This window comes from Tamandua tetradactyla, chromosome 4 (assembly GCF_023851605.1).
Source record: "Tamandua tetradactyla isolate mTamTet1 chromosome 4, mTamTet1.pri, whole genome shotgun sequence".
Classification (NCBI taxonomy): Eukaryota; Metazoa; Chordata; class Mammalia; order Pilosa; family Myrmecophagidae; genus Tamandua; species Tamandua tetradactyla.
This window is the reverse complement of record NC_135330.1, coordinates 65,948,641-65,975,911: the sequence shown is the minus strand read 5'-3', so window position 1 is coordinate 65,975,911 and position 27,271 is coordinate 65,948,641. Positions and strand designations below refer to the sequence as shown.

At 49.6% G+C, this 27,271-nt stretch overlaps 1 protein-coding gene and 1 long non-coding RNA gene across 2 annotated transcripts in view; one reads left to right on the top strand and one right to left on the bottom strand.

Moving 5' to 3' along the window:
- Positions 1–27,271, top strand: part of PLXNA2 (plexin A2) — a 216,131-nt gene that overhangs the window by 167,719 nt on the left and 21,141 nt on the right. The window contains exons 13-20 of the mRNA XM_077157666.1: positions 10,152–10,303; positions 16,766–16,883; positions 19,108–19,244; positions 20,121–20,288; positions 20,419–20,512; positions 24,431–24,670; positions 25,312–25,455; positions 25,813–26,047. Coding sequence (XP_077013781.1) covers positions 10,152–10,303; positions 16,766–16,883; positions 19,108–19,244; positions 20,121–20,288; positions 20,419–20,512; positions 24,431–24,670; positions 25,312–25,455; positions 25,813–26,047 — 1,288 coding nt within the window. The remainder of the gene's footprint in view (positions 1–10,151; positions 10,304–16,765; positions 16,884–19,107; positions 19,245–20,120; positions 20,289–20,418; positions 20,513–24,430; positions 24,671–25,311; positions 25,456–25,812; positions 26,048–27,271) is intronic.
- On the bottom strand, positions 3,692–26,997 carry LOC143680997 (uncharacterized). The gene is made up of 4 exons (XR_013174292.1): positions 25,841–26,997; positions 20,393–20,606; positions 7,743–7,814; positions 3,692–6,235 (listed from the first exon to the last, which is right to left on the bottom strand). It is a non-coding gene; the product is annotated as an uncharacterized LOC143680997 (long non-coding RNA).

Below are 27,271 nucleotides of genomic sequence, written 5' to 3'. Positions count from 1 at the left end.
AGCTGCTGGAAGTTGCCTGGTCTGGTGGCCCTGAGCATCTCAGCCTGATGGAGAGTCCTGAGGACAGGACACAAGGTGCTTCAGGTCTGTGGGTGAAAGCAGAGGTCAGGGTGAAGGACAGACAAAGCAGGCCTGAAATGCAGGGGACAATACCACCCCCCACCCGCCGCAGTTTTGAGGTTTCTCAGGGCGTTACCAGGAACCTACCAGCCTTTGGTAAGAATGTCCCAGTCTGTCCCTGAAGTCACCTGCCACATTGACCCTGTAAGTCCCCACTGATGGCAAGGAGTGGGGACATTGATTTTACACTTGTCTCTCCATTTACCGCTGTGTGACTTCTTTACTATGAATTTTTCAACTTCAGTAGCTTCTCCAGCACCTCACTAACCCAAACTTAGGAAATATAAATTCTCTTTAATGTTATCTTACATACATGTAACTGGGGGAGAAAAAGCAATTGCAGAAAATCCTGTTCACTGCCATCCAAAACCAAGCATAAATGATTTCTGATACCATGATAGTTTGAGATGATCAATGTGCCTGCTTCCTGCTGCCCTCCACTTGCCCAAATAATTGAAAGTAGATTTTTTTTTCCTGGATTCTATCTGGTGCAAATGCATTTATGAAACTGTTATGGGAGCCAAGACATTGACAGGTACCTATCTGCAAGGCTGCACCAAATCTCTTCAGGAAAAGCCAAAAACTGCCTGCCTAGGGCATGAGTGACTCCCTGCAAAGTTCCCCACAAATAAATAAGTCATTCAGCTTTCCTGAGAAACAAGCCAGCACTCTGATCTCTCGTTCATTTATTTGCAGGCCTCATTAATATAACATCACTGCAACAAACAGCTAACGGGGGATGGTGTCAGGATGAATAATGGAGTTACTCTGCTGAGATAACAATTAGGTTTTGAATGTACTATCAGCTAAGACAGAGCCAGCAAGGTTTCATGCCGGGCAGGAGAGCTGGCAGTGCTGATGCCCCAGATTCCTGCAGAGCTCATCAGCTGGGCTCCAGCCTACCTTGAAGGCTGTGCACACCCGCATGCACACGTGTGCTCACAGACAAACACACCAAGTTGGAAAAGAATGTGACAATTTGCTTACTTTGACCCTGGCTTAGGGAGCCAGGATGGAATAGAGATTTGCAGGCAAGAAGTTGGCGTCGCTGCCCTCTAAAGTCAGGAAAAACTGTAAGCAGCAGGAAAGAAATAGGTGCCACTGAGAGGATTAGCTGTGTACACACCCTCAACTTGTCCTCATCACTTGGTCCTGATTAGGGGGTGCTTGGGCAGGGCAGGACTCTCCTGAAATCCCAATACGTGGGAACTTTTACTACCAACTGTATCCATCATCGGTGGGGAACGCTGGTGGAGACCAAAGCCATCCTGGAGAGACTTCTCTGGGAATCTCTTCCTCCGCTGCCCTGGGAGGCACGGGTATCAATGTCTCCCATGTCCTCTTAAGTGCCCTGTCCAAGACATGGAGAGTTTGCTGGAGACCGTAGTGTGATCTGCCCAGGCCCCTCAGAGAGGCAGCCAAAGCTGTGCTGGGCAGTCGCCACACCACCCACTTTCCCTGCACAAGTCAAGCCATCTGCCCTTGCCCTGAGTCCCCACCAGTAATGGTACCAGAGACTCCACCTGTGTAAGGGGCTTATAAAAGCAAAACTGCCTTTCCTCTGGACCTCAATTAGCCCAGCTTCTACACTGATCTCCTAATAATAAAATAGTAGTAATGAGAAAAGTAACAGCAAACATTCACAGCACACATGTGCTTAGCACTGCACCTAGCACCTTACACATCACCTCGTGTAGACCCGATGACAACTGTCGTGAGGCAGGATCTGTTATCTCTAGCCCCATTTTATAGATGAGGGAAGTAAGGCACTGCAAGATGCTGTAACTCTCTTGAAGTCACACTGCTAGTAAGTTTTCGAACCAGGATTTAGCCCTCAGCTGCTTGACTTCAGAGCCCACATGTTTGACCAGCACCCTATTCTTCCCTTCCTTTCTAAGCTCATGTCTAAATGTGAAGAGCTGGAAGAGGGAAAAACACTGGCACCAAGCTCTTCATCAAGCCAGCTGCAGAGATGGAAAGAAAGACAGTAGTTGTCTCTCCCAGCATCCTTTGGGGCAACTGGACATGCCCAGGGAGGGATATCAAAGCGGTATGCTGAGGGGGAAGGGCAGATGTTCAGTGGGGCAGTGACAGAGAAGAGGGAGAGATGGAAGGTGAGAAGTTCAGAGAGATGGAGATCATCCCAGTAAAGGCAGTGACCAGCAATGCTAACTGCAGAGCGCCTTGGAAAGCAGCAAGATATGTCTTTAGCCATGGGTAAGAGGCTGGAGGGCCTAAGTGAGGGGACCCAAAAGCAGGATGGGGCATAGATTCTCATGTTTAATGACCTGGGGTGCCTCTCAGGCAGAAGGATGGTCACTCAAGCATTGTTGCATGGAAGTTAAAAGCACAGGCTTTGGACTTGGATAAACCTGGCTGGGTTCTGCCATTCACTGTGCAATCTCAAGCAAGTTACTTAACCTCTCTGGGACACTATTCCCTCACCTTTAAAATGGTAACAATAATGTACTTCCCTCGTAGCTTGTTCTGAACCCTAAATAGATGTGTAAAGCCCTTGGCACAATGTCAGACTGATCACAAATCCTTTAAAAGTGAAAAAAACAGAAGCCATTGTTATGAGAATCTTTAATAACCTGGAGCCTGCCCCCCTCCCCTTGTCTTCTGTCCTGCAGCAGTTTTAAACAGGAGATATAGAAGAGAGGTGTCTATAAGACAGGAGCTGGGCTTGGTGTCTATAGGACACCAACCAAGCTTCTCTGGGGCCTTAAACCTCTATCCTATAGGAGGCCCCGACTCTGTCCTTCCGAGGCCCTGCCTGAATCTGAACCCAGGAATGGCCAGCCTGGCCCAGCCAGCCCACGCCCTCCCCAGCCAACCAAGCCCCCGGGTCTTCCAGCGCCTCCCGCACTGCTCCCTCTGCACAGCCCTTCGCCGATCCCCAGCTGTAATTAATCTGCTGCATCTGCTCTCACCCTTGGGCGGCTTTGTGTTCCCTCAAAACTGTTGAATTAGTGGCTGCAAAAATCAGGGCGAGTGCAGCATCACGGCAGCTGTTTTCCAGGTCAGGGCACCCACGGAGGAAAACAAACATGGCAGAGACTGGCGGGAATACAGATTTGACCAGGGTGTTCCAGCGCTCCGCAGGGCTCAACTGAGCTGTGCCAGCAGCAGGTTGGTTTCTGAGTACATGAGAATGTGGCTTCCCAAACTAGAAGTTCCAGGAAGCTTGAGGGGATCCCAGCAGAAGACAGGAATCTTCTGATTCACCCCTACCAGCGGCACCTGGGCTGTGTCCTGTGCATGTCAGCCTCATCCCACATCTGACTGGCCCGGTCATCCTGGCTTAAGAGGAATAATAAAGAAGCCCATAGCCAAGACTTGGACTAGTCATGTAGGCAGGATCAGTCACTGCTTCTGTGGCAGGGTTTTAGGGCTGCTGGACCCAGCCCTCGGCCCCGAAGTATTTCCCATATTTTCCTCCTGAGTCCTGCAAACTATAGACAGCCTTTTTATTCTACAAGTTAAAAATTCAGTACCTTTAAGGCAAGGTAATAACCTGACTTCAAGTCCCATTAAAATGCAAATGAAAATACAGATTTCTATAGGGAGAACAGCAGAGCGGAAATGGGGGAAGGAACCCCAGGGAGGGAAAAAGAAAAGGGAGGTGTGGAAAGAGAGGAAGGGTTTACCCACTCCCGGGGCCAGTGTGGGGGAGAGCACCTGCGAGCAGCGAAGGGAAGCCATCAGGGCAGACATTCCTTACTGCATATCACTCAGGCCTTTGCTCAAGCCACAAGCCTAGTTTGGGTCACTGCTCTCTCAAAGGATGCATACAAATCAGAGGGTGCAAAGAAAAGCAGATAAAATGATCAAAGGGCTTAGAAAGCAAGATCTTCTGAGAAGAGGCTAACAGAATGGCTGAAGAGTAGGCCCGGGGTAGCTTAATTGCTGTCCTCAGTCTCTGAAAGATGTTTGATGAGGAGGCGGCTGTTTGGTCCTCCATTCAATGAGGAATCAGGAATCAAGTGAGAAGCTGGCTGAAATTAAAGCGAGGGAGATTGCAGGAAGATTTCTGTATTAAAATACTACATCACTCCCAAGCAACACAGGGACTTCATTTTTCCAGTCATCAGTGAAGAACTCCATTTGTTCTAGAATCTGGTTGAGATCTGAGCTTCCCAGTAACTAAGAATTGGGGATACTTATTGATAATTGCTCTGTTCCAAGCAATGGGCCAAGTATTAAGTTGCTAAGCAAAAATGAGATAGTCCCTATTCCAAGGTCCTTACAGTCTCATTGAGGAAATAAACAATTACACTCCAATGTGACATTTTTTGTCTTAGAGGTGTTCATGAAGGGCAGTGGGAGCACAGAAGAAGGTGCTACTAAATCTGCCCATGGTGGTCAGGGAAGGCCTCCTGGAGGAAGTGTCTTTTGAGCAATATCTTGCAAGACAGGCAGGTATTTGTTAGGGCACACTCTTGACTGGCAGAAGATGCTGCATGCCAAATGCACATAGGCTTCAGATCCTTTGGCCACAGAATTCTCCCAGGGAGCACATGTAGTACGTAAGAAGAGGGCTGAGCCTGAGCTCTGGGGAGCCTGAGTGTAAGGGGTGATAGAGAAGGAGTACCCAGGGAAGTCAGCACAGAATTCAGTAGCCCTCTACCTCCCAGCAGCTTCAGAATACAGGGGAGAACAGCAGCTGCCTCTGGGCTCTTCTCTTTCTAATCTCCATCATCTAGTTCTTACTTCTGAGGTCTGCTGGAGCATGGTACAATATGTGTCAGAAAATATGGGGCTGAAAATCTTCCCAGCTGATTTCACAGATTTTCTTTCCCCTTCTCCATCCCTCTACACCCCCACTATATACTCACACACACACACTCCCCCTGAACTGTCAAATCATTTGTTTGTGTGGGTGTTTCATTCAGATTTACATTCCTGAGATAATTCATTGAGTTCATTGGAAAATGCTGAACCTACCCCAGGATGGCTAATGGCCAGGGGAAGAAGAAATGGCAAGAAGGGTGGGAGGATTGAATGAAGACTATTTTGGACAGGGCAGTGGCCTCCCAAGTGTATCCTGGATGAAATGGTACTGTCTGGCTCAGAATGTGTCCTTGTGCAGAGCCCAGAATCCCCCAAGCCCAGGGCTTGCCCTTGGCAGCATGGTTCCTGCTTGCCCAGTTCAGGCTTCAGAAAAGCTCCAGGCATTCTCCGATCAACCACTGATCAGCAGTTTTATACCTCCTGTCACTCCAACATCTAAACTATGAGTTCCCCAGTCCATGTGTTCTCCTTCCAGAGAGATATAGGAGGATTCCTGTTCTCTCTAAGCTCCCTACCAATTCCAGCATCCCACACTTTAGGGATCTGGGAAGGGGTGGGTGCAGGGGGAACACAGGGAAAGAAATGACCAATTATCAAGGCCTACCCTCTAAACCACTGTATTAGGGGATTTCCAAATGTTATCTCACTTAATCTTTATAGCATCCCTGTGAAGCAAGTATTTTTATCTGTCTCCGGATGAGGGCACTGAGATTCAAGGTCACATAGCTCAGAAGTGGCTGAGCTGGAATTCAAATTCAGGGCTGTCTGGCAAAAAAAGGTTACTCTCTTCCTGCTGCAGATACCCTCGGAGCATTGGATGGCCTCTCTCCCCTACCCCAGAGTAGCCAGCAGCACAAATCCATCTGCAACTGGAAGCCAACATGTGTGGATTCTGGCCAAGATCCCATCTATCTTTTGATTTGGGGGAATCTATATAATTCTGCCCTGCTTTTTCACCCTCTCCCCCCTGGGGGTTAACTGTCCCCTCCGCTGCAGCCACACAGCTCCTTCCAAGGCTCCAGACCTGGAAGGCCTTCCCTGGAGTTCTACAAGCTGTTGGCTAAGGACTCAGCCAACTTGCCTCTTTATAGACCCAGACTTGGCTCCTGAAAGAACCAGGCTTTATGGAACCCAGCCCTGGGTGCCCCTGCAGTGAGGGCTGCTTTTGAGAGAGGGCCTTGGGAACAGAGTTTCCAGAGCTTGGGGCCTTGCAGATGCTTGGTCCGAGGCAGTGTCTGAGGAGTCCTGTTCACTCCCTCCTTGGAGAATAAATTTGTTTCCCTGAAGCTTCTCCTCTGCAGTCTCTCCCCAGTAGGTGGCCCTGGGGAGAAATGAGAAAAGCTGGATGCCTGGCTTCCAATCCCAGGTTACCGCAGAGACCGCAGAGAGTTCTCCTAAGCACTCTCAGTCACCTGGAGGGTGACCTACAGCTTGCTGGCCTCTCCTCTGTACCGAGCACAGACCTCCACCCTGACCCTCCCTCATTCTTAAGTTGGGGGTGAGCAAACACCATGTCCAAAGGCACAGAGATTTTTTCATTCATTTTGTATACAGGAGCCACTCATCTCTGGGCAGAGCATGGAGGACAGAGCATAGGACAGTGAAGTTGGCTGAAGAAGGAGGCTCAGAACCAGAGAACCTCAAGGGTGTCAAGGCAAGACTAAAGGTCTTTGTCATGATGATGACCAGAGCCACTGGAGGCTTTTAGAGCAAGAACCTAGTGACCTGATCAAGTGTGTGTTTGTGGAGGTCACCCTGGCAGCTATGAGGAAGCTAGATTTGTATGGAGGGGCATGGAGGCTGCTGCAGTGAGTGTGGATGAGGGATGGCGGAGGCTGGCCTTCCCACCTACCCCGCATCTGGGACACAGAGTGGGCCATGGATTCAAAAGGCACACCGCAGCAGGAACTGACCGGCCCTAGCCACCTTATTTATTATACGTGGTGGGGGAAGGAAAGGGAACATCCAAAGATGCTTGCAAGATGCCTGGCCGTGCGCACAGTGATTCCATTAACCTTGAAAGAGGATCTGGGAGGATAATAAGGTTGGGGGTGGGAGGAGGAAAAATTAAGAGTTCATTTTGAGACATGGTGAAATTTGAGGTGCCTGGGGGACATGCACGTGAAAGTGGAGACGTCCAGTGGCAATTGGATATATGGATATGGAGCTCAGGAGAGAGGTCTGAGGCAACGATATAGATTTGGAAGTCATCAGTAATGGAGGCCTGGGGAATCCTCTTGCAAATCAAATAATCACTACCTCCTCTATGTTTTGGGAATCCAGACTTTTCCACATCAGTTTTGCTTTAAGAAGGGAAGCTGTGAGCCATGCCCCTTGTAAACCCCAGGGCATAGTGGCTGCTCAGTGCCTTGACCCCTGCACCCAATCCCCAACGCAGCCCCCTCCTCCGGGTGCTGGATGCATAGCACAGAGCAAGGAAAAAAGACCCTCACTGACCCAGCCTTCCCCAGGCACGTTCAAAGTCCTGAGAACCTGGACCTCAGGTTCTCTTGACCCAGGAGGGTGCTGATACTTCTGGTTTTGATCCTAGCAGCTATTAGCTGGGTCAGAAGGGATCAGGCTGGAATCTCCGCCCCCCAAACTGCCTCTCTCCTTGACTTGATTCCTCACACCAAGGTTTTAACACTTGTTAATAATTCAAAAGAAAAAATTTTTGAGTCTCCTTGAAATTCCTCTGAGCAATATTAGCTGACTTTTGCCTCTGAGCAGCTCTGTGCTAACAAATGGTGTTACCGCACCCCTGGGTTCTGACCACATACGTGACACTGACCCTTGAATTTGGGGAAGGGGGCACCACCATAACTTACCAGTGGGAGGAAGTTGCCCCGTGGAACTTGCCGGTGACGCTGCCTATCCTCGGTGCACTCCCCACACGTTACCTGCAAGACGAAAATATTTTTAGGCTTTCCAGAAAGATTTCCTTTCACAGTTTTTCTGAAAGGTTGTAATTAACTGCAGTGAGCAAAAGAATGTATTTTTAAAAATAAAAGAGGGGAAGGAGAGGGAACTAATCATGACAGTTTTGTCAGTTCTTTCTGAAGGGGGGTTCGTGCCATCCAGGTGGTGAGGGGGTGGGGTTGGAAGGGCTGGTGAAGGCTTATTTCCAGTGGATGGAAGTAGAACCAGGAGCTAAAAGCAGATTTTCTCTTAATGATGCTTTCCTGCAGGGGAATGGGGGGGTGGAGGCCCCTCCTCTATTTCACATTAGCAAGGGTCCATCTCCCAGAGCTCAGGAGTCCCAGGTATCTTCAGGAAACAATGCCAGAGAAAAGGGAAACAGCCAAGATCTATTATTGTTGTATATTTTTAGAGTCCCCAGGACAAAAAAGGTGTGGAGGCTACTGAGTCCTCATGCCAGCTCCTTCTTCACCAGGTGGTCCTCCCCCCAGCCTCCCCACGCCCACCGCCAGCATACAGAGATGCTTCCAAGCCACCCAACCATCTCTCCCTTGATTCATTCCATGCATCTTGTTCATTTTAATTCCTAAAGCAGGAAATTTTATTCCCAGAAAAGGGATTCATAGCCACAGACCAGGAGACTGGGGTGAAAGGGACCTGGAAGTCCATTTGTAGTCCCATCCAAAGCCTACAAAGGAAGGCCGGGAGGTCTAACTCTTCAGTCCGCTTGCTGAGAGCCCAGGAGTCTGAGCAGCACATCAGTTGGGCCCCGAGAGAAGGAGGCCTGTCCTGGCCCGCACCCCCCACCCTTGACCCTCCTCTGCTGACCATCACCTGAGGATTCGGGGCCACGTTTGTGGCTGTCAGGATGCTCGTGCACAGCAGTGGCCCTGGCAAGGGAGAGGGGAGGTGGGAGAGTCTCCAGAAACTTTGACGGCATTTTCACCTGTACTCCCCTATCATCTCAGCCCTGGGCACACTGCCTGCGCTGCTCACACCTCCCTCCGCCAGCAGGGGGCTCTCTGCCGGAGGCCCCATTGGGGTGATTCGGGTAGACTCTTGGCATTGAACAAGTCCCCTTCTCTCCCTCCCCCACCTCACCTTTTTTATGGTGTATTGAAAAGAGCACGGGGACTTTTTTATAACCTTGTGTACAACTTGTACAAGGCCTTGGGTACATCCCCGTCTTCACTGGGGCTCATTCCTTCTCATTGTAAAATAAGGATCCCTGGAATAAGATACCCAGAGTGACCCCCTTCTCACTCTGAAACTCTTATGGTTTTCTGCTGCCTGAGATTGAGTTCACTTCCAACTTTAGATTACTCCACATGACTTCGCACCACTAAATAGGAACTTATCACTGGGATCTGTTGGATCCCAGGAGTTGCAGTTTTCCAAGAACCCAGTCTATTCCCAGAACCCGTTTCTGTGGTCCCTTTTCCTGTTGGGTGAACGCAAAATGAGACAGTTAGCACCGGCTAACTGAATTAAGAAATGAAATTTTTTTAAAAGTGATCCTTGCTCACAGAAAGCTAGCAAAGATTTGGAAGATCCTCTTATTTCTTCCTGGTCCTAGTTTGTGTCGTAGGATTTTTTTTTCCTTGCACAACAACGTCAAACACACTTTTCTTCTTTGATTCCCCCCCCTACAGACATGCACGACCCGGGACCCCTCTGCCCTCCAGCAGCCTCCCCCCTGTAGCCATCTTATCACCATACACCTTGCATCAGTACCTTCTTCATGTGCCTTCTTTATCTCATCCTCCTCCACCATGAATTCCTCGAGGGCATCATTCCTGTTGCATTCATCATCGTACCCCCCACAATGTGGTGCCGCAGCAGTGGCAGTGATAGCAGCTCACAATTACAGAGCCCTGTCTGTTTTTCAAAACACTCCCACGCACATCACCCATTCGGTGCTCATAAGCTCCCTGGGAGCTTGGTAGAGAGACTCCCCCCTCCCCAAATAACCACGGAAAACTGAAGTTCAGAGGTGACTTCACCACCACCGGGCAACACTGTGAATTAGAGACACATCTCAACAGCTCTCTGCCTCCGAGTCTGGTACTCTTTCTGATCAACTCTTTTAATGAATGCACGAATTATTTAATGAATGAGCGAAAGAACCAAAGGAGTAGTGTCAAACAGAAGACAATGTCAGAATCCTAGAGAAGCTGAAAAGTTGAGCACACAATCAGTCCAGCCAGATTCCAGTATCCATAAAGCCCTCAAGCCTCCCCGAGGAGAGGGAAAATGCTGCTGCTGCCTCTGCACCCATGGATGACCAAGTTTGCTAATCCTATTTTCTCCTCCTGCAGATTTTGACCGTATTGGGACCACCGGAAGGAGGGACTCGCGTGACCATCCATGGCGTGAACCTGGGTCTGGACTTCTCGGAGATTGCCCACCATGTGCAGGTGGCTGGGGTGCCCTGCACACCCCTCCCCGGAGAGTACATCATTGCTGAGCAGTGAGTGCGCCCCGGCCGGCCCTTCCCTTCTAGGCAGGATGGTTTGCCCCAGAGGAACTTTAGGTTGGGGACTCTGCCCTCCCCTTTCTCTGGGACTATCCCAGGAGTCTTCTTTCCTTCCTCTGCCCATGGAACCTCCCTCCACCCCAGAAGCGTTCCCAGGGCCCTTTTCCTACCTGGCTTCCATCCTTAGAGGGTATTACTCCATTCGGTTCCTGCTTTCCTGCCTCCTCTGGCATCAGAGGTGCTGACGCTGCCACCCTTTCTGTCTCCTCCAGCCCACCGTGTGACGGAGCCAGTTTCCTCATAAGCAGAGGTTTCCCCTAGGCCTCCCCCAGCCCCCTCACCCCCCCCACCCCCATTGGAATGCCTCCCGCACGGTGGGCTGCGGGCAACATTTGTTTGGCGCATGGGGCTCTGACAGCAGCTTAATCCGAGCAGGGCCTCCGCCGGAGCAAATTCATTTATTTCACTAAAGGAAATGTCAACTGGAAATTAGAAAATAGGCATGTAGCGGCGGACAGGCGGACGGGGCTCCAGGAGTGACATATGTTCCAATTTGGGGTGTTCATTTGGCAGTGGCGCCCGCTGTGGAGTTCGGTGGGCAGGAGACAGCACAAAGCTGGGGGTGGGAGGGTAGAAGGAGGGGTGCTGCCCCTCAGGAGGAGAAAGGGAGGGGAGCAGCCAGATCATTCTGCATGATTTGTCGTGCAAAGGCAGGTCAAGTCACGCCGGTTCCACCAAGAATACAGCTTTGCAAAGAGCAGTAAGAACATATACCAGAACTTGGCTCCGGGGGGCGCCCCTCCCTTACCTCCATACCCTGCACCACAGGTCCTCTCCTCTGACCTCCCCAGAGCAGCCTTCAATAGCAACCGTAAAATGACATCACTTTTATCTTTTACCAGCACTTTGCAGTTAACAGAGCACTTTCTCATCCATTATCTCATTTTTAATTTGTAACGACCCTGCAAGGTAGACACTATTATCACCATTCACAGGGAGGGAAGGAGCCAAAGCCTCAGAGAAGCTAAATGACCTTCCCAAATTCACTCACTTGGTGAGTAGGTGGGCGAGGTAGAATTGGAAACTGAATCTCCTGACTTCTAGTCCGGTGCTCTTTCTGTTCCATAACAGGGATGGGGCAAGACCCCTAGGTAAAGAGTGGCCTGAAAAGCCCATGATTCATCAGTGTGTGGCTTCGAGGCCATGTCAAGGCCATGATTCCAGAGTGGCCCAGGGAAGGTCAGAGACCGAAGGAATGAACTCCCAGACCTTGAGGGCTGATGTGGGGCTTGCTGTCCACAGCAGTGGAGAAGGAAAGTGACGTCAGGCTTGACCCTTCCCCCTGGAACTTATCCCTATAAGGAATGAGTCTTGGAGGAGAGACTGGTTGGGTCTATAGGAAAAAGATAAGGGAATGGGAGAAGAGAATTGAGGCAACTAGTGCTTCTGAGCCAGAAGAGAGGGTGAAAGCTGTTGGGGCAGAAGCTGGACAGCCTGCAAAGGGCCTCACGGTCAGGAATTTACAGAGCCCACACTCTGCCAGGTTTAGCTGGCCTCTCGGTCACACTGACCCCAAACCTCCTTTGGCCTCATGACCTGCCTTGGGCTTCTAGATAGAGGCCAGTGACCAATTCAGTGGGTGCCACAGGACCTCAAAGGAAAGGGCTTTGATGGGTAAGCATTTTCACCTGAGAACTGCAGTGTCCAGGCAGCTGGACACTGAAGTCCCATGAGGTTTGGTGTTAAAAGGCATGTATGTCTTGGCTCCTCTACTTAGCAGCCTTGAGACCTTAGCAAGCTGTTTGGTCTCTCCAGCCCTCATCAGCCAAATAAAAATCACGATTCCTACTCCAAAGGGTTTGGGGGAGAATTCAATGAGATGAGAAAATGAAGACCGTAAAGTGCTGTGCAGATGTAAGGAATTATAGTTCTATTTAAGAAATCAGATGCACCTCACTTACCCAGGGAAGAAACAGTGCCGAGAGAAACCGGAAGCAGAGACATGAGAGGAAACTGGGGAAGTGAACAGTCGCCATGGGTCCCCACCAAGGCTGGCAATTACCCTAGAAAACCACCACTGTGTTCTCTCTCTGGGCCCTGGGCAGGCAGGAGGGCGCGAGCGCACCCTGGACCTCGGCTGGAGGCAGCCCTGCTTTCCCGCCATGCCAGGCTCATTACCGCGCTTGAGGTTTCAGAGTTTGTTAACATCATTAAAGCCTCCATCCCGGGTGGTGAGCAGCAGGCACAATCGTTACAGATGTCTGCGAGAGATGAATTTGGCTGAACGAACGCAGTGCTGAGTCCCGGGCGCGGGCAGGATTAGCAGGCGTGGTAACGACGCGCCATATGCTTGTGCCGTGCCATCTATCACTCAGCAATTAGGCTAATGGTGGTTAAAGGGCCCCGCTTAGTCCTGCAATCAGCACCCCACAGGCCTATGGAGGGCCGGATGATTCGGGAGCAGGACGTTTCCCCGGCAGTGGTTTGCAGGTTGAGGCTGCAGCTCAGCCCCTCTTGGCACACGGTCTCCGCGTGAAGTAGACTCAGCTCGGATCCTCGGACCCCTCCCCTCTCACCTGACACACCTGTGAACTCAGGCAGGGCCGGCTGGCTGTCAGATGTGGGTACACCCCGCCCCAGTCAATGCCAAGTCTGTGGGAGGTGGCGTGGTGCGGAGCAGGGGTGCCAGGCTGGGGGTCAGGGCACTGGAGGTTAAGTCTCAGCGCAGCTACCGACAAGCTGTGTGACTGGGCAGGTCACTTTGCTCCCTCATCCCTAGGATCCTCATCTGAAAAATGAGCATAGAGGAATAGATGAGCCTTAGGATGTCAGAAAGAGTCAGCTGCATGCCCCATGGACTCTGCAGCTCTCACCATTAGAAAGCTTACCTGTGGCTCTGATGTCTCCAGAAGCCCCCCTGTCAACCAAGAGGAATTGAGCCTTCAAATTTCAGAGATGGACAATTGTCTATTCCAGTTCCTTACTTTACAAAGCAAAAAATTAGGCATCTCCAGGTATTGTCTCCTAATAGGACATAGAGAGACTAGAACATGAGAAACTCAGGGAGAAGGAGGGCAGAGATCAAACCCCAGGGACCTTGCAGTCTTTTAACTCCTGATGGAGAAGGCAGTGCAGACAGCCACTCCCTGTGTTCATCCACAGCCAGAAAGGCAGTGGGAACAAGTGATTAGCTCTCAGTGCCTTAGGAGCCCAGCCAGATTGTCACCACTCCCCCTGCAACCAACCTCAGATTTATCCCAGCACTGATTCTCAGAGAAAGGCATGGCTGCCATGTCCATCTTGTCCCCTCCCCAAAAGCCATCCTGAGCATCCATTTAACTCTAGAGCAGTTGAGTGAAGTGGATGAAAGCATAAGCTTTGGAATCAGGCAGACCTCGGTTTGAATCATGGTTCTGCCACTTACTAGTTTTGTGACCTTAGATAAGTCATTTGGCATTTCTGAGCCTTAGTTTAAGTGTCTGTAAAATGGAGATGACTTGCCTTGTAGGAGAACCCAAAGATTACATGAGACCCTGCCTTGTAAGGTGCCTACTACAATCAGAGCTCAGTAAATGGCAGTTGTTGTTTTTTTAATGAAGGTAGAATCTGCTTAGCCTTAACTCTCATCCCTCCATATTATCCTTCTTACTCTCTCCAGTTGCACTTGCCTCTCTCTTTGGCTCTCTATCTCCCTAGGCTCAGAGGACAAATGCCTACAAGTATACCCGAGACCATCCTATCCTTCCCTGCACGCTGGGTCCCAGGAACAAAAGGACAAATGTCTACAACAAGTATACCCGAGACCATCCTATCCTTCCCTGCACGCTGGGTCCCAGGAACAAAAGGGAATGGTCTAAAGTCATTTAGAAGAGTATTTCTAATATTTTTTCTTAAGACTATTTTTTTTTTTTTTACATGGGCAGGCACCGGGAATCGAACCCGAGTCCTCTGGCATGGCAGGCAAGCGTCCTTGCCTGCTGAGCCACTGTGGCCCGCCCATTCTTAAGACTCTTGTCCCGCTCTTTGACCTGCCAAACAGAACCTTTTCTACAGCCCACTCCTGACCACAGCCCCTGTCGCCACTCACCCAATAAAGTAGAACCTCATTCCGCAGGTGAGGGAGGCGTCGGCTGCAGTGCCAAGGAAGGGACTTGTGGCTCGGCTGTGGGTCCTCACTCCAGGACAGCCCTGGCCCCCTGGTCGGGGATATTCAGAGCCAGCCGCAGGTGCTCCCCCCAGACCCTCGGACAGCATCCACCACCACCTTCCCCGCCCCCATCCACTGCTCTTCTCCCAGATGCTTGATTGATAAAGTTGATCGTTAGGAGCAGGAACCCCAAGCAAGAAAAAGTTCCCAAAAAAAGACAGTGCCCCAAGAGGCCCTCAGCCACTGTTAACTCCCTAAGGCCTTCTCCTTTCCCTAGACAGGCCCCAGGGCTCTAGGAAAGACATTTCAGTACCACCCTGACCTGCACATGTTCTCATATTTTCTTTTACCAATACTTCAAGTCCACAGTGATTTCTTCCTTCTTTTCAGCAGAGCGTCCAAGGAGGAGAACAAGAGACTAGAAAGCCCTGATTAGGAAATGAGGGAAAGAGAGTCATCTACTCCCTCCTCTTCCTCTGCTTCCCCTTTCACCCACAAGAGTTGATTCTCCTCTAGAGCCCCTAGAGAGGGCAGAGCAGGGCGTGATTTGCAGCATGGCAGGGACCAGCCAGGAGCAGGACACGGGATAAGAGAGTTGTTACTCCAAGCAGGTCATAGCATGAAGATAACCACACATAGTACCTTAAATTAGGCATCTCAGATGCTCTGCTAAACAGGTTTAAGGAGATAGTCACATGTAAAATGCTAATTGTTCATCACTATCGTTTTTATTCTGGATTCAAACTTAATTTACATGTATTCATAAAGAAACGGAAGGGAGACTTCTTCCATGTGTGTTCAGTACTTTCTCGTCGAATCTAATACACTAAATGTAATAAGGCAGTTATTGCAAATTAAGTAAATATTCACCAGGAGAGAGATTACTTATTAGGGGTTAACTCTTAGGAAGATGAAGGCGATCAGTGGCAGGCCGTCTGTGTGAGCACGCGGCATATTTGTTTAATGCAAGTTTTATTACATGAAAATGAAATCTCTGTTTAGTTACCTTCCTTCCTGGGGAACCTGTTGAGAAGAGCATTGCTTGGTTAAACATGGCTCTTTCCTGCTGTGCCAGGATAATGCTGGGGATTAGCGTAGAGGGGGTCTGTTTTACTGATCCCCCACTAAGCAGGCTATCGAGGGTAGCAGACTGCTCTAACTCTTAAACGGCATTTGGAAGGAGAATAAAACCCTTCCCTCTGCCCTTGGGCTTATTTATTTATTTATTTATTTTTGCATGGGCAGGCAGCAGGAATCGAACCCGGGTCTTTTGCATGGCAGGTGAGAATTCTGCCAGTGAGCCACCACCGCACCACCCTGGGCTCCTTTTTACTAGGTCTGGTGGGACTCTTTCCCACCCCCCCCCCCTTACACTATAATTCTGGGCAGAACCTGACTTCTTTAGTCCTTCCCCTGTCCTCCAACACCCCACCATTTCCAGAATGTCACTGTGACTAAGGCAACAAGTCTCTAAGCTTGCTTGTTGTAACAGATCAAGGCTGCCAGGGAAGTCATCACTGGGGTTATTGATCAGCTGCACACCTCTCTTCCTTCCAGCTCTCATGTTACTGTGAGACGTGACTTCCAAACCCAGAACCGTGCCACTGCATCACCCACCAGCTCAGTGCGCTCAGCCCTTGATTAAGAGAGAGTCCAGTGTCAACTGATGTCCTAATGAACTCAGCCTCCTCCCACCCCTTCATCTATTTCCCAAGGATCTCTTCTCCCTTTTGCTGGGAGCTCCCATTTGGGGCACTCACTATTTCACCTGATTATCTATTCCTTAAAAGGAACAGAACAGAAAAGAAAACCTTTCTGCAGGAAACCAGCCACTAATGAATCAGCTTGGCAAATCAGCATCCACCCCCTCTTTTAGGGAAAGTTGCAATGTTTGCTGGTTTCAGAAGAAAGAACACCAGTCAAATTGTTGCCCATAGATCTCTTTTTCGGGTACTCAGTTTATTTATAAATATTTATTGAATACCAGCCCAGTGCTAGGCACTGCACTAAGTGAGCAGTGGGGACTGCAGGCTTGCTCAAAGAATTAGACATCATAGCATTTCAGAAGTATGCATGGCTTTCGAGATGATCTGCACTAACCCCCTCACTGAACAAAAGAGAAAACTCAAGCCCAGAGAGGGAAAGGACTTTACCCAAGGTCACACAGCTAGATTGATGACAAAGCTGAGCCTTGGCCCAGTATGGTTTCAAGACTGTGATGAGGCATTCACTGCTGACAGGGTAAGCAAGCTGGGCAGGGGTTCCTGCTCTTGCCAAGCCTCTGACCGGAAGGTTTGCTGTCTCCTCAGGATCGTGTGTGAGATGGAACATGCCATCGTGGGAACCACCTCGGGGCCTGTACGCCTGTGCATTGGCGAGTGCAAGCCAGAGTTCATGACCAAGTCCCATCAACAGTACACCTTTGTGGTGAGTATCCGGTCTAGGATGGCGCTATGGGGGCTGAGCAAAGCCACACATCTGCTCCAGATGTCTCCCAGGAAGGCTCCATTCTCTGCACCCAGTCAATTCCCACAGAGGGAGCAGGAGACCAGAAAGTAAAACTTCTGTCCTCACTTTGACTGGTTTGACTTCAGTGCAAGTCTGTCTTTCTGGAGTGGGACAAGCATGTGACTGACACAGCTCTGGAGGCTTTGGAGTCCCAGGGTCTATGGATCAAAGTTCCCATTAAGGCAAAAGCAAGTCTTAATTAGAAAGTGGACATAGACCTGGGGCAGGGAGAACTGGCCCTGTATTCCTCCAATGTCATGTCCTGGTCTAATTCCAGCCCCAAAATGCACATCACCTGAGGAACCTAATTAAGCTCTTTTCTACCAAGGATATCTTAAGCAGGAGTTTAGAGGAGTTACTAAAAGCCTGAGGGATGTGTGTCTGTATGCAGGACCTTGAGAAAGGGCTGTGCATGCAGGTGGTTCTCTGCGTGGTGCAGTTCACACCCCCCCCCCATGCACTCACACCTGGAAATATCCCTGCATGCTCAGGCAACCAGTAGTAAAAACACAAAGTCTTCCTTTAAGGCTGGCCCTATATTCATACTGAATCAAAAATCTGGTTCTGGGGACCCGCAGTCCCTTTTCTGACATTTACCTACATAGTCACATCAAGTTCTTCACTAAAACTCAATAACACTTGTGTCTGATGTTCCTTTTATCTACCTTATCAACAGACAAGTAAAACATATGGAATAAAGATGAATAATAGGGGGAACAAATGTTAAAATAAATTTAGAGTGAAATGCTGGTGATCGGTGAGGGGGAGGGGTGGGGGTAGGGTATGTATGAATTTTTTTCTGTTGTCTTTTTATTTCTTTTTCTGAATAGATGCAAATGTTCCAAGAAATGATCACGATGATGAATGTGCAACTATGTGATGATATTGTGAATTACTGAACATATGTAGATCGGAATGATCAAAAGTTACGAATGTTTGCGTTTGTTTGGTGTTTTTTGGCATTTTAAAAAAATAAACAACTCAAAAACACCAGTGGATGGGGTCAAACCAACCTTGCTAAGAATTTTGAAAAATCATTAGACCTCAAAATTCTATTTTCCCTAAAGCATTTTAGTGCTCAGTCTAGGTTTTCCAGGCTTTGCCTTCCTATCTTGGCACCTGCATCTCTTGTACATTTTTCACTCCAGTTGCAAAGTGCCGCTGCCTGTCTACATTCCCCCTACTGCATCTCCTGCCAGTGCAGACACGGCCATGTGCAGGAAGCAAGCCTAGGAGGACTGGATAGGGAGAGAACTGTAGGACATCAGAGGGGCTTTTGAGATCATCTAGGCCACTCTTCTCCCTTGACAAAGGACAAAACAAAAGCTCAGAGAGATTCAGAAAATTGCCTCAGGGCAAACAGCTAGTCAGGGCTAATGCAGACTAGAATTCATGCCTGAGCAGTTAGTTGCTCAGTTAAAAAATGCTTCAGACTATACTACACTGCCCTTTAGGCAGAGGCACTTGCTTTCTGGTTTAGGTCTGCCTCCTGAATCCTTTTAGGCCAGTCCACATTTCCTTTAAGCTTCATGTGTTCTTTTTACAACTTAGTTAGCATACCAGACCATCTCAGCCAGAGATGCCCCATCCTCCAGATGAAGGTCAGGGGAGCCATGTTTGGCATTATTGACAGCTGTCTGCACCAGGCACCCCACTGTGCCCTTCGTATGTGAGAGGGGGTAGGGGTGGGGGACAGAAGGACAGGCACATGCCATTAATAGTGGATTTTATCCTCTAGGTGGCCCAACCCAGGCAGGCACACTTTATTCAACCCTATCGATTTTGTGCCAAAAAAAATCAGTACTGGTTCTAGATAGAGAAGCATTTTCAAATTGTCCTCAATTTGTAAACTAATTGATAGATTAGTCAGTGTCACTTCTGCCTTCCCGTCATGTTATGAGCACGATACTCTCCAGGGAGTTAATTAATTCCAAGACATGGCCTTCTGCCTTTGCTGGACACGCCAGGAGCCTCCTCTTAGGAAAGTTCTCAGCTTCAGGGTGAGCGTGGGGAATGGAGAGGCAAGAAAAGTACCTCCACGCTGAACTTGGAGACACTCCCTCCTTCTGTCCTTAAGTTGAGCCTCAATTCCTCCCTTGGGACAAAACCTAAGCTGTGAGCGTTTCTCTGCTTCCTTCCCAAGAACCCTTCAGTGCTGTCCCTCAACCCCATCCGAGGGCCGGAGTCAGGAGGCACCATGGTGACCGTCATGGGCCATTACCTCGGGGCTGGGAGCAACGTGGCCGTGTACCTGGGCAACCAGACCTGCGAGTTCTACGGGTGAGGAGGACTCAGAGGCCCACCAGGGGAGCACAAGTCGAGGCGTGGGTGCCCATGGCCCTGTGCATGGTTGGACACGTGCTTGCCCTCCACCTCCATGTCCTTGGCCACATCTGGGCCCAAACACCTTTCCAGCCACTGCTGGAACTATATACCACTCGTCAGCATATGTCCAATGTGTTGGAGAGGCTGGAAACATCTAAAAATAATTAGGCGGGAAGGCCCTGGGCACTCCAGATAAGGAAGCCTTAGGTGGAGTTCTGCTGTTGCCATCAGGATCCAAACATTCATTGAGCTTCACCATGAGAATTTGAGAAGCAGGGATTCTGCAGTCCTTAAAAGCATCTGCAGATTTTAAAAATCTCTATCAAGCACCACTATTTGACAGACACTGCTCAGCCCTGGGGAAGTTGAGAATTCTGAAAGTATCTATGGATGAGGAGCCAGTTCACCCAGGAGTATCCACCTGATACTCTCCTCCTTGGACCATAAACCCCAAAAGAGTGGGGACTTCGTGCTCACCTTTACTATAGTAGGTGCTCAATAAATATCTGTTGCCTGCCTGACCATTCTCAAAGCACTGGTTAAATGGTCACATCCTAGAAAATTCCAAAGAACAAGAGCCCCCCACCGTCCCATGGAGCCCCGTCTTCTCTAACCCCTTCTCCAATTCTTTCCTCCCTCGTCCAACCAGAGCTGGGTCTCAGGTATAAAGAAGTCACTAATATACACTGATAGGAGATGTGTTCCAGAGTCCAAGAGAGTAGAAAGCCATTTCCTGGGCCATAACCTCAGACCAGGGGAACCTCCATTTAAGCCAAAAGTCCCCCCATCACCCATGCCTTTATTCACGGCTTCCCGCTGTCTCCCTGGCAGGCGGTCCATGAATGAGATCGTGTGTGTCTCACCCCCGTCGTCCAATGGACTGGGCCCCGTCCCTGTTTCCGTGAGTGTCGACCGAGCCCGTGTGGATAACAACCTGCAGTTCGAGTACATAGATGACCCCCGGGTCCAGCGCATTGAGCCCGAGTGGAGCATTGCCAGGTGAGGTAGAGGGAGGGAGGTGGCCCCCACTGCCCCCGGGGGTGGCCCCTCCAGCCCCTGTGTGGCTCCTGAGAGGGACCCCAACCAGGTCAGAGGGCTCTTACCTAACCCAGCCTCTGCTTGTTCCCAGCGGCCACACACCTCTGACCATCACAGGCTTCAACTTGGATGTCATACAGGAGCCGAGGGTCCGAGTCAAGTTTAATGGCAAAGAATCTGTCAACGTAAGTAGCCGCTGGTTCACCCCGGCCCTCGGTAGACACAGCTGCCAGTCTGAGTTTTGCAACATGATGAGCTCCATGTCAAGCACTGCAGGATCTGGAAACCAGAGAAGAAAATTGTCTCCAGACTCTGAGCCTAGAACCCCTGAGTCTTACAGTGTTTTTACAATTACAGTATAATCATTAATTCTGAGAAGGTGATACAGTGAGGGAATAAAAGTACGGGGCTTCCGAGCTTATGAAAAGCATGAAAGGTCTCCTGTGTTAATGGCATGTTCAGTTTGAGATCTGATGAGGAGCACTGTGGGAAGGTCAAAGGCATCTTGGCTCCAGATTCAGATGTTTCTGGATTTGAAGCAAGGCTCTTCCTGTCGAGTAGCCACACAACCCTGATCACGCCAACTAACCTCCAATCTCCATCCCTTCCCAAGACATGGTGCCAAGACTTGCCTCACGGATTTGTACCCTGGGCTGGCACCAGGTTGGCACTCTATAAACATTACTTAATGCATGTAAATAAGTCCACCCCAGTTTCTGAGACGATCAGATTAAGCATCTTACTTTAGTCTTCTGTGCAGGAGCATGTAAATGTTTTTTCACGATGAAATTTTGTGATTTTAAAGAAGTTCCTTATCATAAGAGCAGAGTGTCTGATGTGTTGTCCTAAACTGGTTGGTTTGTTCTCGTGGCTCTATCTCACTCCCTTTAGCCATTATTTTCAGAAACGTTATTATATTCATAATTACAGTCCAGAAGGTGCTATTGTGGCTATTATTTTTCATACGAATTACTATGATTACTGCTTTGACCTTCAGGGAATTAACTAAGCTAAGATGGAAATGGGGAAGATGCTGTGATGTTTAGCCTCTTACTCCGACACATTTGCAGCATGCTTGAGGCTTCTTTGGGAAACACAGAAATACGCAAACATGACAGAGTGCTAGAACATTACATCTGTTTCCTCACTGTACAGCTCAGAAAACTGAGACCAGAAAGATAAATGACTTAGCCCTAATCATAAGCAGAGCCAGCCTAGACCATAAGCATCCAGATCCCTCATAATTAGGCTGGTGGGCTTGATGTCACCATCATACCTGAGACTGGGGACACCTACACCACACCTTCAGCCCCCACACTGGTCACAAATCCTTGGGCTGGGTGAGCATATGCCTCTTATCCCAAGTTTAGGGCTTGATCCTTGGGTGAAAGAGTTCATGCTCTTGCTTCCAGACTGAGACTAAAAGTGCCCAGTAGCTCATGAACACCTCTATTCTGTGAAGCCCCAGGGCCTCAGTGGAGGGGAGAAGGAAGAGATGTGGGAACCCAAGTGCTGAATTCACTACCCAGAAAGGATAAAAAAAAAGCTCTGAATATAAATTATAGAGAGGGAATAGTGGAGAGTATATGACTGGCAAGGTTGACTGCAAAAGGCTGCAGCATTTGTCCTCGGGAAGCCTTTTGCAATGAAGGCTGCGTTGGGATGTCCTGTCCATGACCACACCCATTGAGAAGGTTATGGTCCTTGGTGCCTCTCCCCTCACCGAGACTCATTCACAGGACTGGGTGTAATCTTCCCTGCAGTCCCCTCACCCCCTTCCACCTTGATCTCAATGTTTCCAGAAATTATAAAGTAATTCCTCTCGGGAGTGTGAGGGTAGTTCAGTGGTAGAATTCTCACCTGCCATGCAGGAGACCCGGGTTCAATTCCCGGCCCATGCACTTCTCCTTCCCCCCTCCCCCAAAAATCAACCAGTGGGGCTGCAGTAGCAGGATAGTCACATTGAATAATGGGATAGTCACTTGGAAAAAAATGTAGTTCCTCCTTATTGAGAGTCGGGGACCCTCAACTTCAAGAGTGACCAGCCCAAGGTCTGAAAGCATGATTCTGGAGGAAAAGCAGGTAGTGATGCAACTTGTCCATCAAGCTCCATATGAGAAACTTATAAACTGCCCTCCTCTTCAGGGAGTGAAGGAAAAGAAGTAGGCTCTCCCTGCAGCCCTGCTTGGGCCCCATTTTGCCCTCAGCTGCCTGAGGCTCACTTCTTGACTCTGAGTTTCAGAGCAGCCCTAGTGGGTAGTGAGGAGAGCCAAACCAAAGGCCCAAAACCCAAAGGAATGTTTGGCAAACAAAGTGCAGATGCAGCACCGGGCAGGAAGCAAACAGAGCCTGCTTGTTTGGGAGTGATTTACTTATTCATAAAAGAGCCCAGTCCAGGGGAACTGGAACACAGCAGAGAGGGAAATGTCGGGGGCGGGAAGGGAAGAGGCACACCAAGGCTGGTGTCTTCCCTGCAGAGCCCAGGGCATCGGACTCCCAGGCTCACTCTACCCATTTGACTACGGCTACCCCATACCTCAGTGTCCCCGACCAGAAAAGGGACATTGGGCCCATAAGGGGTACTAAGCTGTGAGATGAAAAGGACTGCAATGGGTACTGACCCCAATACAGCATGAGGTCTGCAGTAAGTCTTTTTGATTAAACTCTTAAACTCCCTCTGGAAAGAAAGGGTAAAGTCTCAGACTCAGAGCCCTGACACAATCTCTAGGCAAATCTCAGCTTTTTTGGCAATTTCAGTTTTGTTCTTTTTTTCCTTTTCCTGAGTAGGAAGATTCTGTGCGTGTGTGTGTGTGTGTGTGTGTGTGTGTGTGTGCGCGCACGCGCGCGCGCATTGGCCAGCCACATGTGTGGGCCTGCCAGGACAGCATGTACTTGAATAGTCTGAGTTCTCACCGCTGCGCTGGGCTGTTGCTGGAAGGCCATGGTTTGCAAAGTTGAACCCAAGTCATGCCAAGCAAGAGCCGGGAGAAGAGGGGGTCTGGGGTTTCTTCCCAAGCTGGACATGGGTCCCATAGTGGTTTCTTCCATCCAGCTCCTGCTTTGGTCACCCCCAGAACGAAACTAACAGAGAAGAGAATGACACAACTCATGCGAAGCAGGGGCTGGTCCTGCTAGAATTACATTGGGAAACCAGAGTCCAACAGGAAAGAATGGACAGCATGAACTCAATGTCAATACCAAGGTTATACCCCTGTGCAGGGTTAGGGACGCTTGTTTAGAGGAAGATAGAGAGGTCCTGGGCAAAACATTTAAAGTATTGCAGGGTTTTTTTTATTAATTAATTTATTCAATAAACCTTCACTGAACACCTACCATGTGCTGGGCAAAGTGCTCATCTCGCACCACTTCCTGCTTCCCACTACACGCAGACACAACCCGACAGGCGCCCCTCACACCCAGACACAGACACACACACACACACACTCCCTATGCTGTTTCCAGCCTATTGTTTCCTCAAACATTCCCTGTTCCCTTAATCTTTGTACTACCATTCCTTCTCCCTGGGACCTGTTTTGCTAGCCCTTCCACTCTGTCTAGTTGTCATTCTTAAGATTAAATTTCATGTCATGTCTTTCAAGGGAAAACTTCCATGCGGTCCCCTGCTCCCCACCCAGGGCACTCACACGGGTGCACACACAGACTCTCCCGTAGCACCCCACACGTCCCCACCATGCACTTCTCCTGGTCCTGCATGCACGTCACTGTGCTGTTGCCCACCTGTGCCCCAGGCCCTCTGCCAGAACCACACTGTGATTGATTGTTTAGTCATGTGTCTCCCTATGGGTCGTGGCTACGAGCTAGGAGAGCCACAGTTCTTAGTACGGTGCCTGGCACAAAGGAGGCGCTTAGTGTTGATGAAAGGATGAACAAATGAATGGATGGATGGAGGAGATTATTGTGCCCACACACACACACACACACACACACACATTTTCAGCCCTCGCCCACAAGGGGCCCACCGTATAATGAAGAAAACAAACAAACCATCCGATGATGACAGGCAGAAGCAAGCATGGGGTATGAGAGGAGACATGTCCCCACCCTCTGCTTAGCATTGAATGCTTGTGTTCTGGCCCTTGTAGGTGTGTAAAATTGTGAACACAACCACCCTGACCTGCCTGGCGCCCTCTCTGACCACGGACTATCGGCCTGGCCTGGACACCGTGGAACGACCAGACGAGTTTGGATTCCTCTTTAACAATGTCCAATCCTTGCTGATTTACAACGACACCAAGTTTATCTACTACCCCAACCCGACCTTTGAGTTGCTCAGTCCCACCGGGATCTTGGATCAAAAGCCAGGGTCCCCCATCATTCTGAAGGTACGAACGTGCACCAAGCAAAGGGTCTGCCACGTGCGTTTTGGGTAGAAAGCGCCCTCCTCTCTCCTGGCCTTTCCTCCTTATCCTCATTCCTACACTTATGGACTCACAAAGCTGCCATGTTCCTATAAAAGGACATTGTTTACAGATATCGACCCACCAAGCAATATATCTTGCCCTTGGGAGTCTCAAGAAATACTTTAGAATATTTCTGTGTGTTCTCGTGAGCTTTGGGGACCACAAGTTCAGCAGTGAGTTAGGGGTAACTCTTTCCTTTTACTGACCACTTTTGTAGCCACGGTAACTGCTCACATATTTCAAGAGGTCACAGTTCTCCAGCACTCTCCATTCCAGTGTTATGTTATCCAACTGCCTGCATTTCTATCCCATGTAACTTCCCCATACTTTCCCTTGTTCAGTGTTTCATCCCCGCTTCCTATCTCTTTCCTGCCCTTGTCGTCCCTTCCTTTTCTCTCTTTCTGTCTATATTGTGGCTGTTAGAAGTTCCCTCCAAAAAAATGCGCTCATGGAGATATTTATTGTTTTTGCATTGCTGTCCGATCTTAAATCTCTTTTTAAACAGGCAATTAACTTCTGCATGCATGTGTCACTATTCCTATTAAGATGACTGTTGTCTACAGGGCAAAAACCTCTGCCCTCCTGCCTCTGGAGGTGCCAAACTTAACTACACCGTGCTGATTGGAGAGACCCCTTGCGCTGTCACCGTGTCCGAGACACAGCTCCTCTGTGAGCCTCCTAACCTCACGGGGCAGCACAAGGTCATGGTGAGTGAGCCTCTTTCTTTTTATGACTTCCTCCTCTCCTCGCTGTGTATGTGTGATTTGTCATAAAGGAAGGAAGAAGGCTGTCTCTTCCAGGGCAAATGCTATTCCTTTCCCATCCCTCGTTGCCTGACTCACAGCTTCCCTGTCTTCTCATCTCCAAGCTCTGCATTAAAATGAATAGAAGTTGAGAACAGAAGACAAGGAAGGCAGATAACGAGCAGGAAGTTGTTTTGCATCCAAGGACTCTCTGTGTGGTTGTGGCCTGTCGTGTCCTTCCTGAAGATGGAAGGATTGACGGCAGGCCGGGGCTCTACACCCACGTGCCTCTATGTGTGTATGTGTGTATACAATGCACAGGTTCACGTGGGCGGGATGGTGTTCTCACCTGGCTCAGTGAGTGTGATCTCAGACAGCTTGCTGACCCTGCCAGCCATCGTCAGCATCGCAGCGGGCGGCAGCCTCCTCCTCCTCATCGTGGTCATTGTTCTCGTCGCCTACAAGCGGAAGTCTCGGGAAAACGACCTCACTCTCAAGCGGCTCCAAATGCAGATGGATAACCTGGAGTCCCGCGTGGCCCTGGAGTGTAAGGAAGGTAAATGAGGCATACTCTCTCTTCCTGGACCCTTCTTTCTTCACCAGCCTCCCTACGGCACCTCCCCACAAACTCCTCTCACTTTCATTTTCATCCCTCCCACCCCACGCCATCCCTCTCGGCTTTGATGGCTGCTTTCCCAGAAACTTCTTTTGCCCTGAGGGCCAGAGGAGTCCTATTAAGAATGCTCATGATGAGGGAAAGACCCAGGGCTGAGCATATTGTCCCACCTCTGTCCTGACTCATCCCATAACCTGGTCAGCTGCCTGTCCCCCTCAGGGCCTCAGTCTCCCCACAGTAAGAAACTCCTGGGCCCTGTTATCGCAGACTCTACATCCCCCATATTGGAGTGTCCAGCTCCTGGTTTGTGTAAAGCCATCTCTGTAGCCTGTGAATGCAGCAGACCAAAAGGCGGGAGAGCTCTTCACCACCCTTCCCTGCATCACCACCTCCCCCAGGGTTTGTTTTCCAACACTGCTGGAGGCTGCGCGGCTCTGAAGGCCACCACCTGCTGGCGTCCTTGCCTATGGATGTGTGAAGGAATGGAGATTGTCTTTTCTCCCATCTCCCATGCAACCATAGCCACCAGGTGACGGATGTCCCTGGCCTCCTCTAGGGCCAAGGACGCAGTGGGTTCTCGAGTACACATCTCAATTAGGAATCAAAATGTTTCTCCTTTTGCTGCAAATACCATGATTACGAATAAGCCCTCTCCAGATGACGTAAAGAGCTGAGCTAGGGAAGAGAGGGACAAAGGGCTACTCCTGGCTCTGGGACTGTCAAGGAGGCTGAGGGGGGCACCCAGGAAGACAGAACTGCCACTAAAATGATGCCGCTGCTGCATTCTGCTACCAAATTCCCCTGCAAGCCAAGGGTCTGATGGCCAGGGTTGCCCCAAGGTATTTGCCTCTTGGTTTATTTTACCAGCTGCCTGTTCTCGTCTTTACTTTATCCCCTCAACCTCTGTTCCTATACCCATAGGCTTTTCACTGAATAATCCAAGCCATGGTGTTTTCCCTTTTTCTTTGTTTTAACTACACTTGTAATGCATAGAAAGAAAGTTCAAAATTATGGATGAGGAAAGAGGAGAAAATAATATAAAAATCATCCATCTCCCCACCACCTAACAAAGGCAGCCTAGAGATATCTAGAGACACATCTTGTAGCCCTAGCTGCCTCTCCACCCCGGGGCTCTCCCCTCCTCCTTCACCCACCGCTCACCCA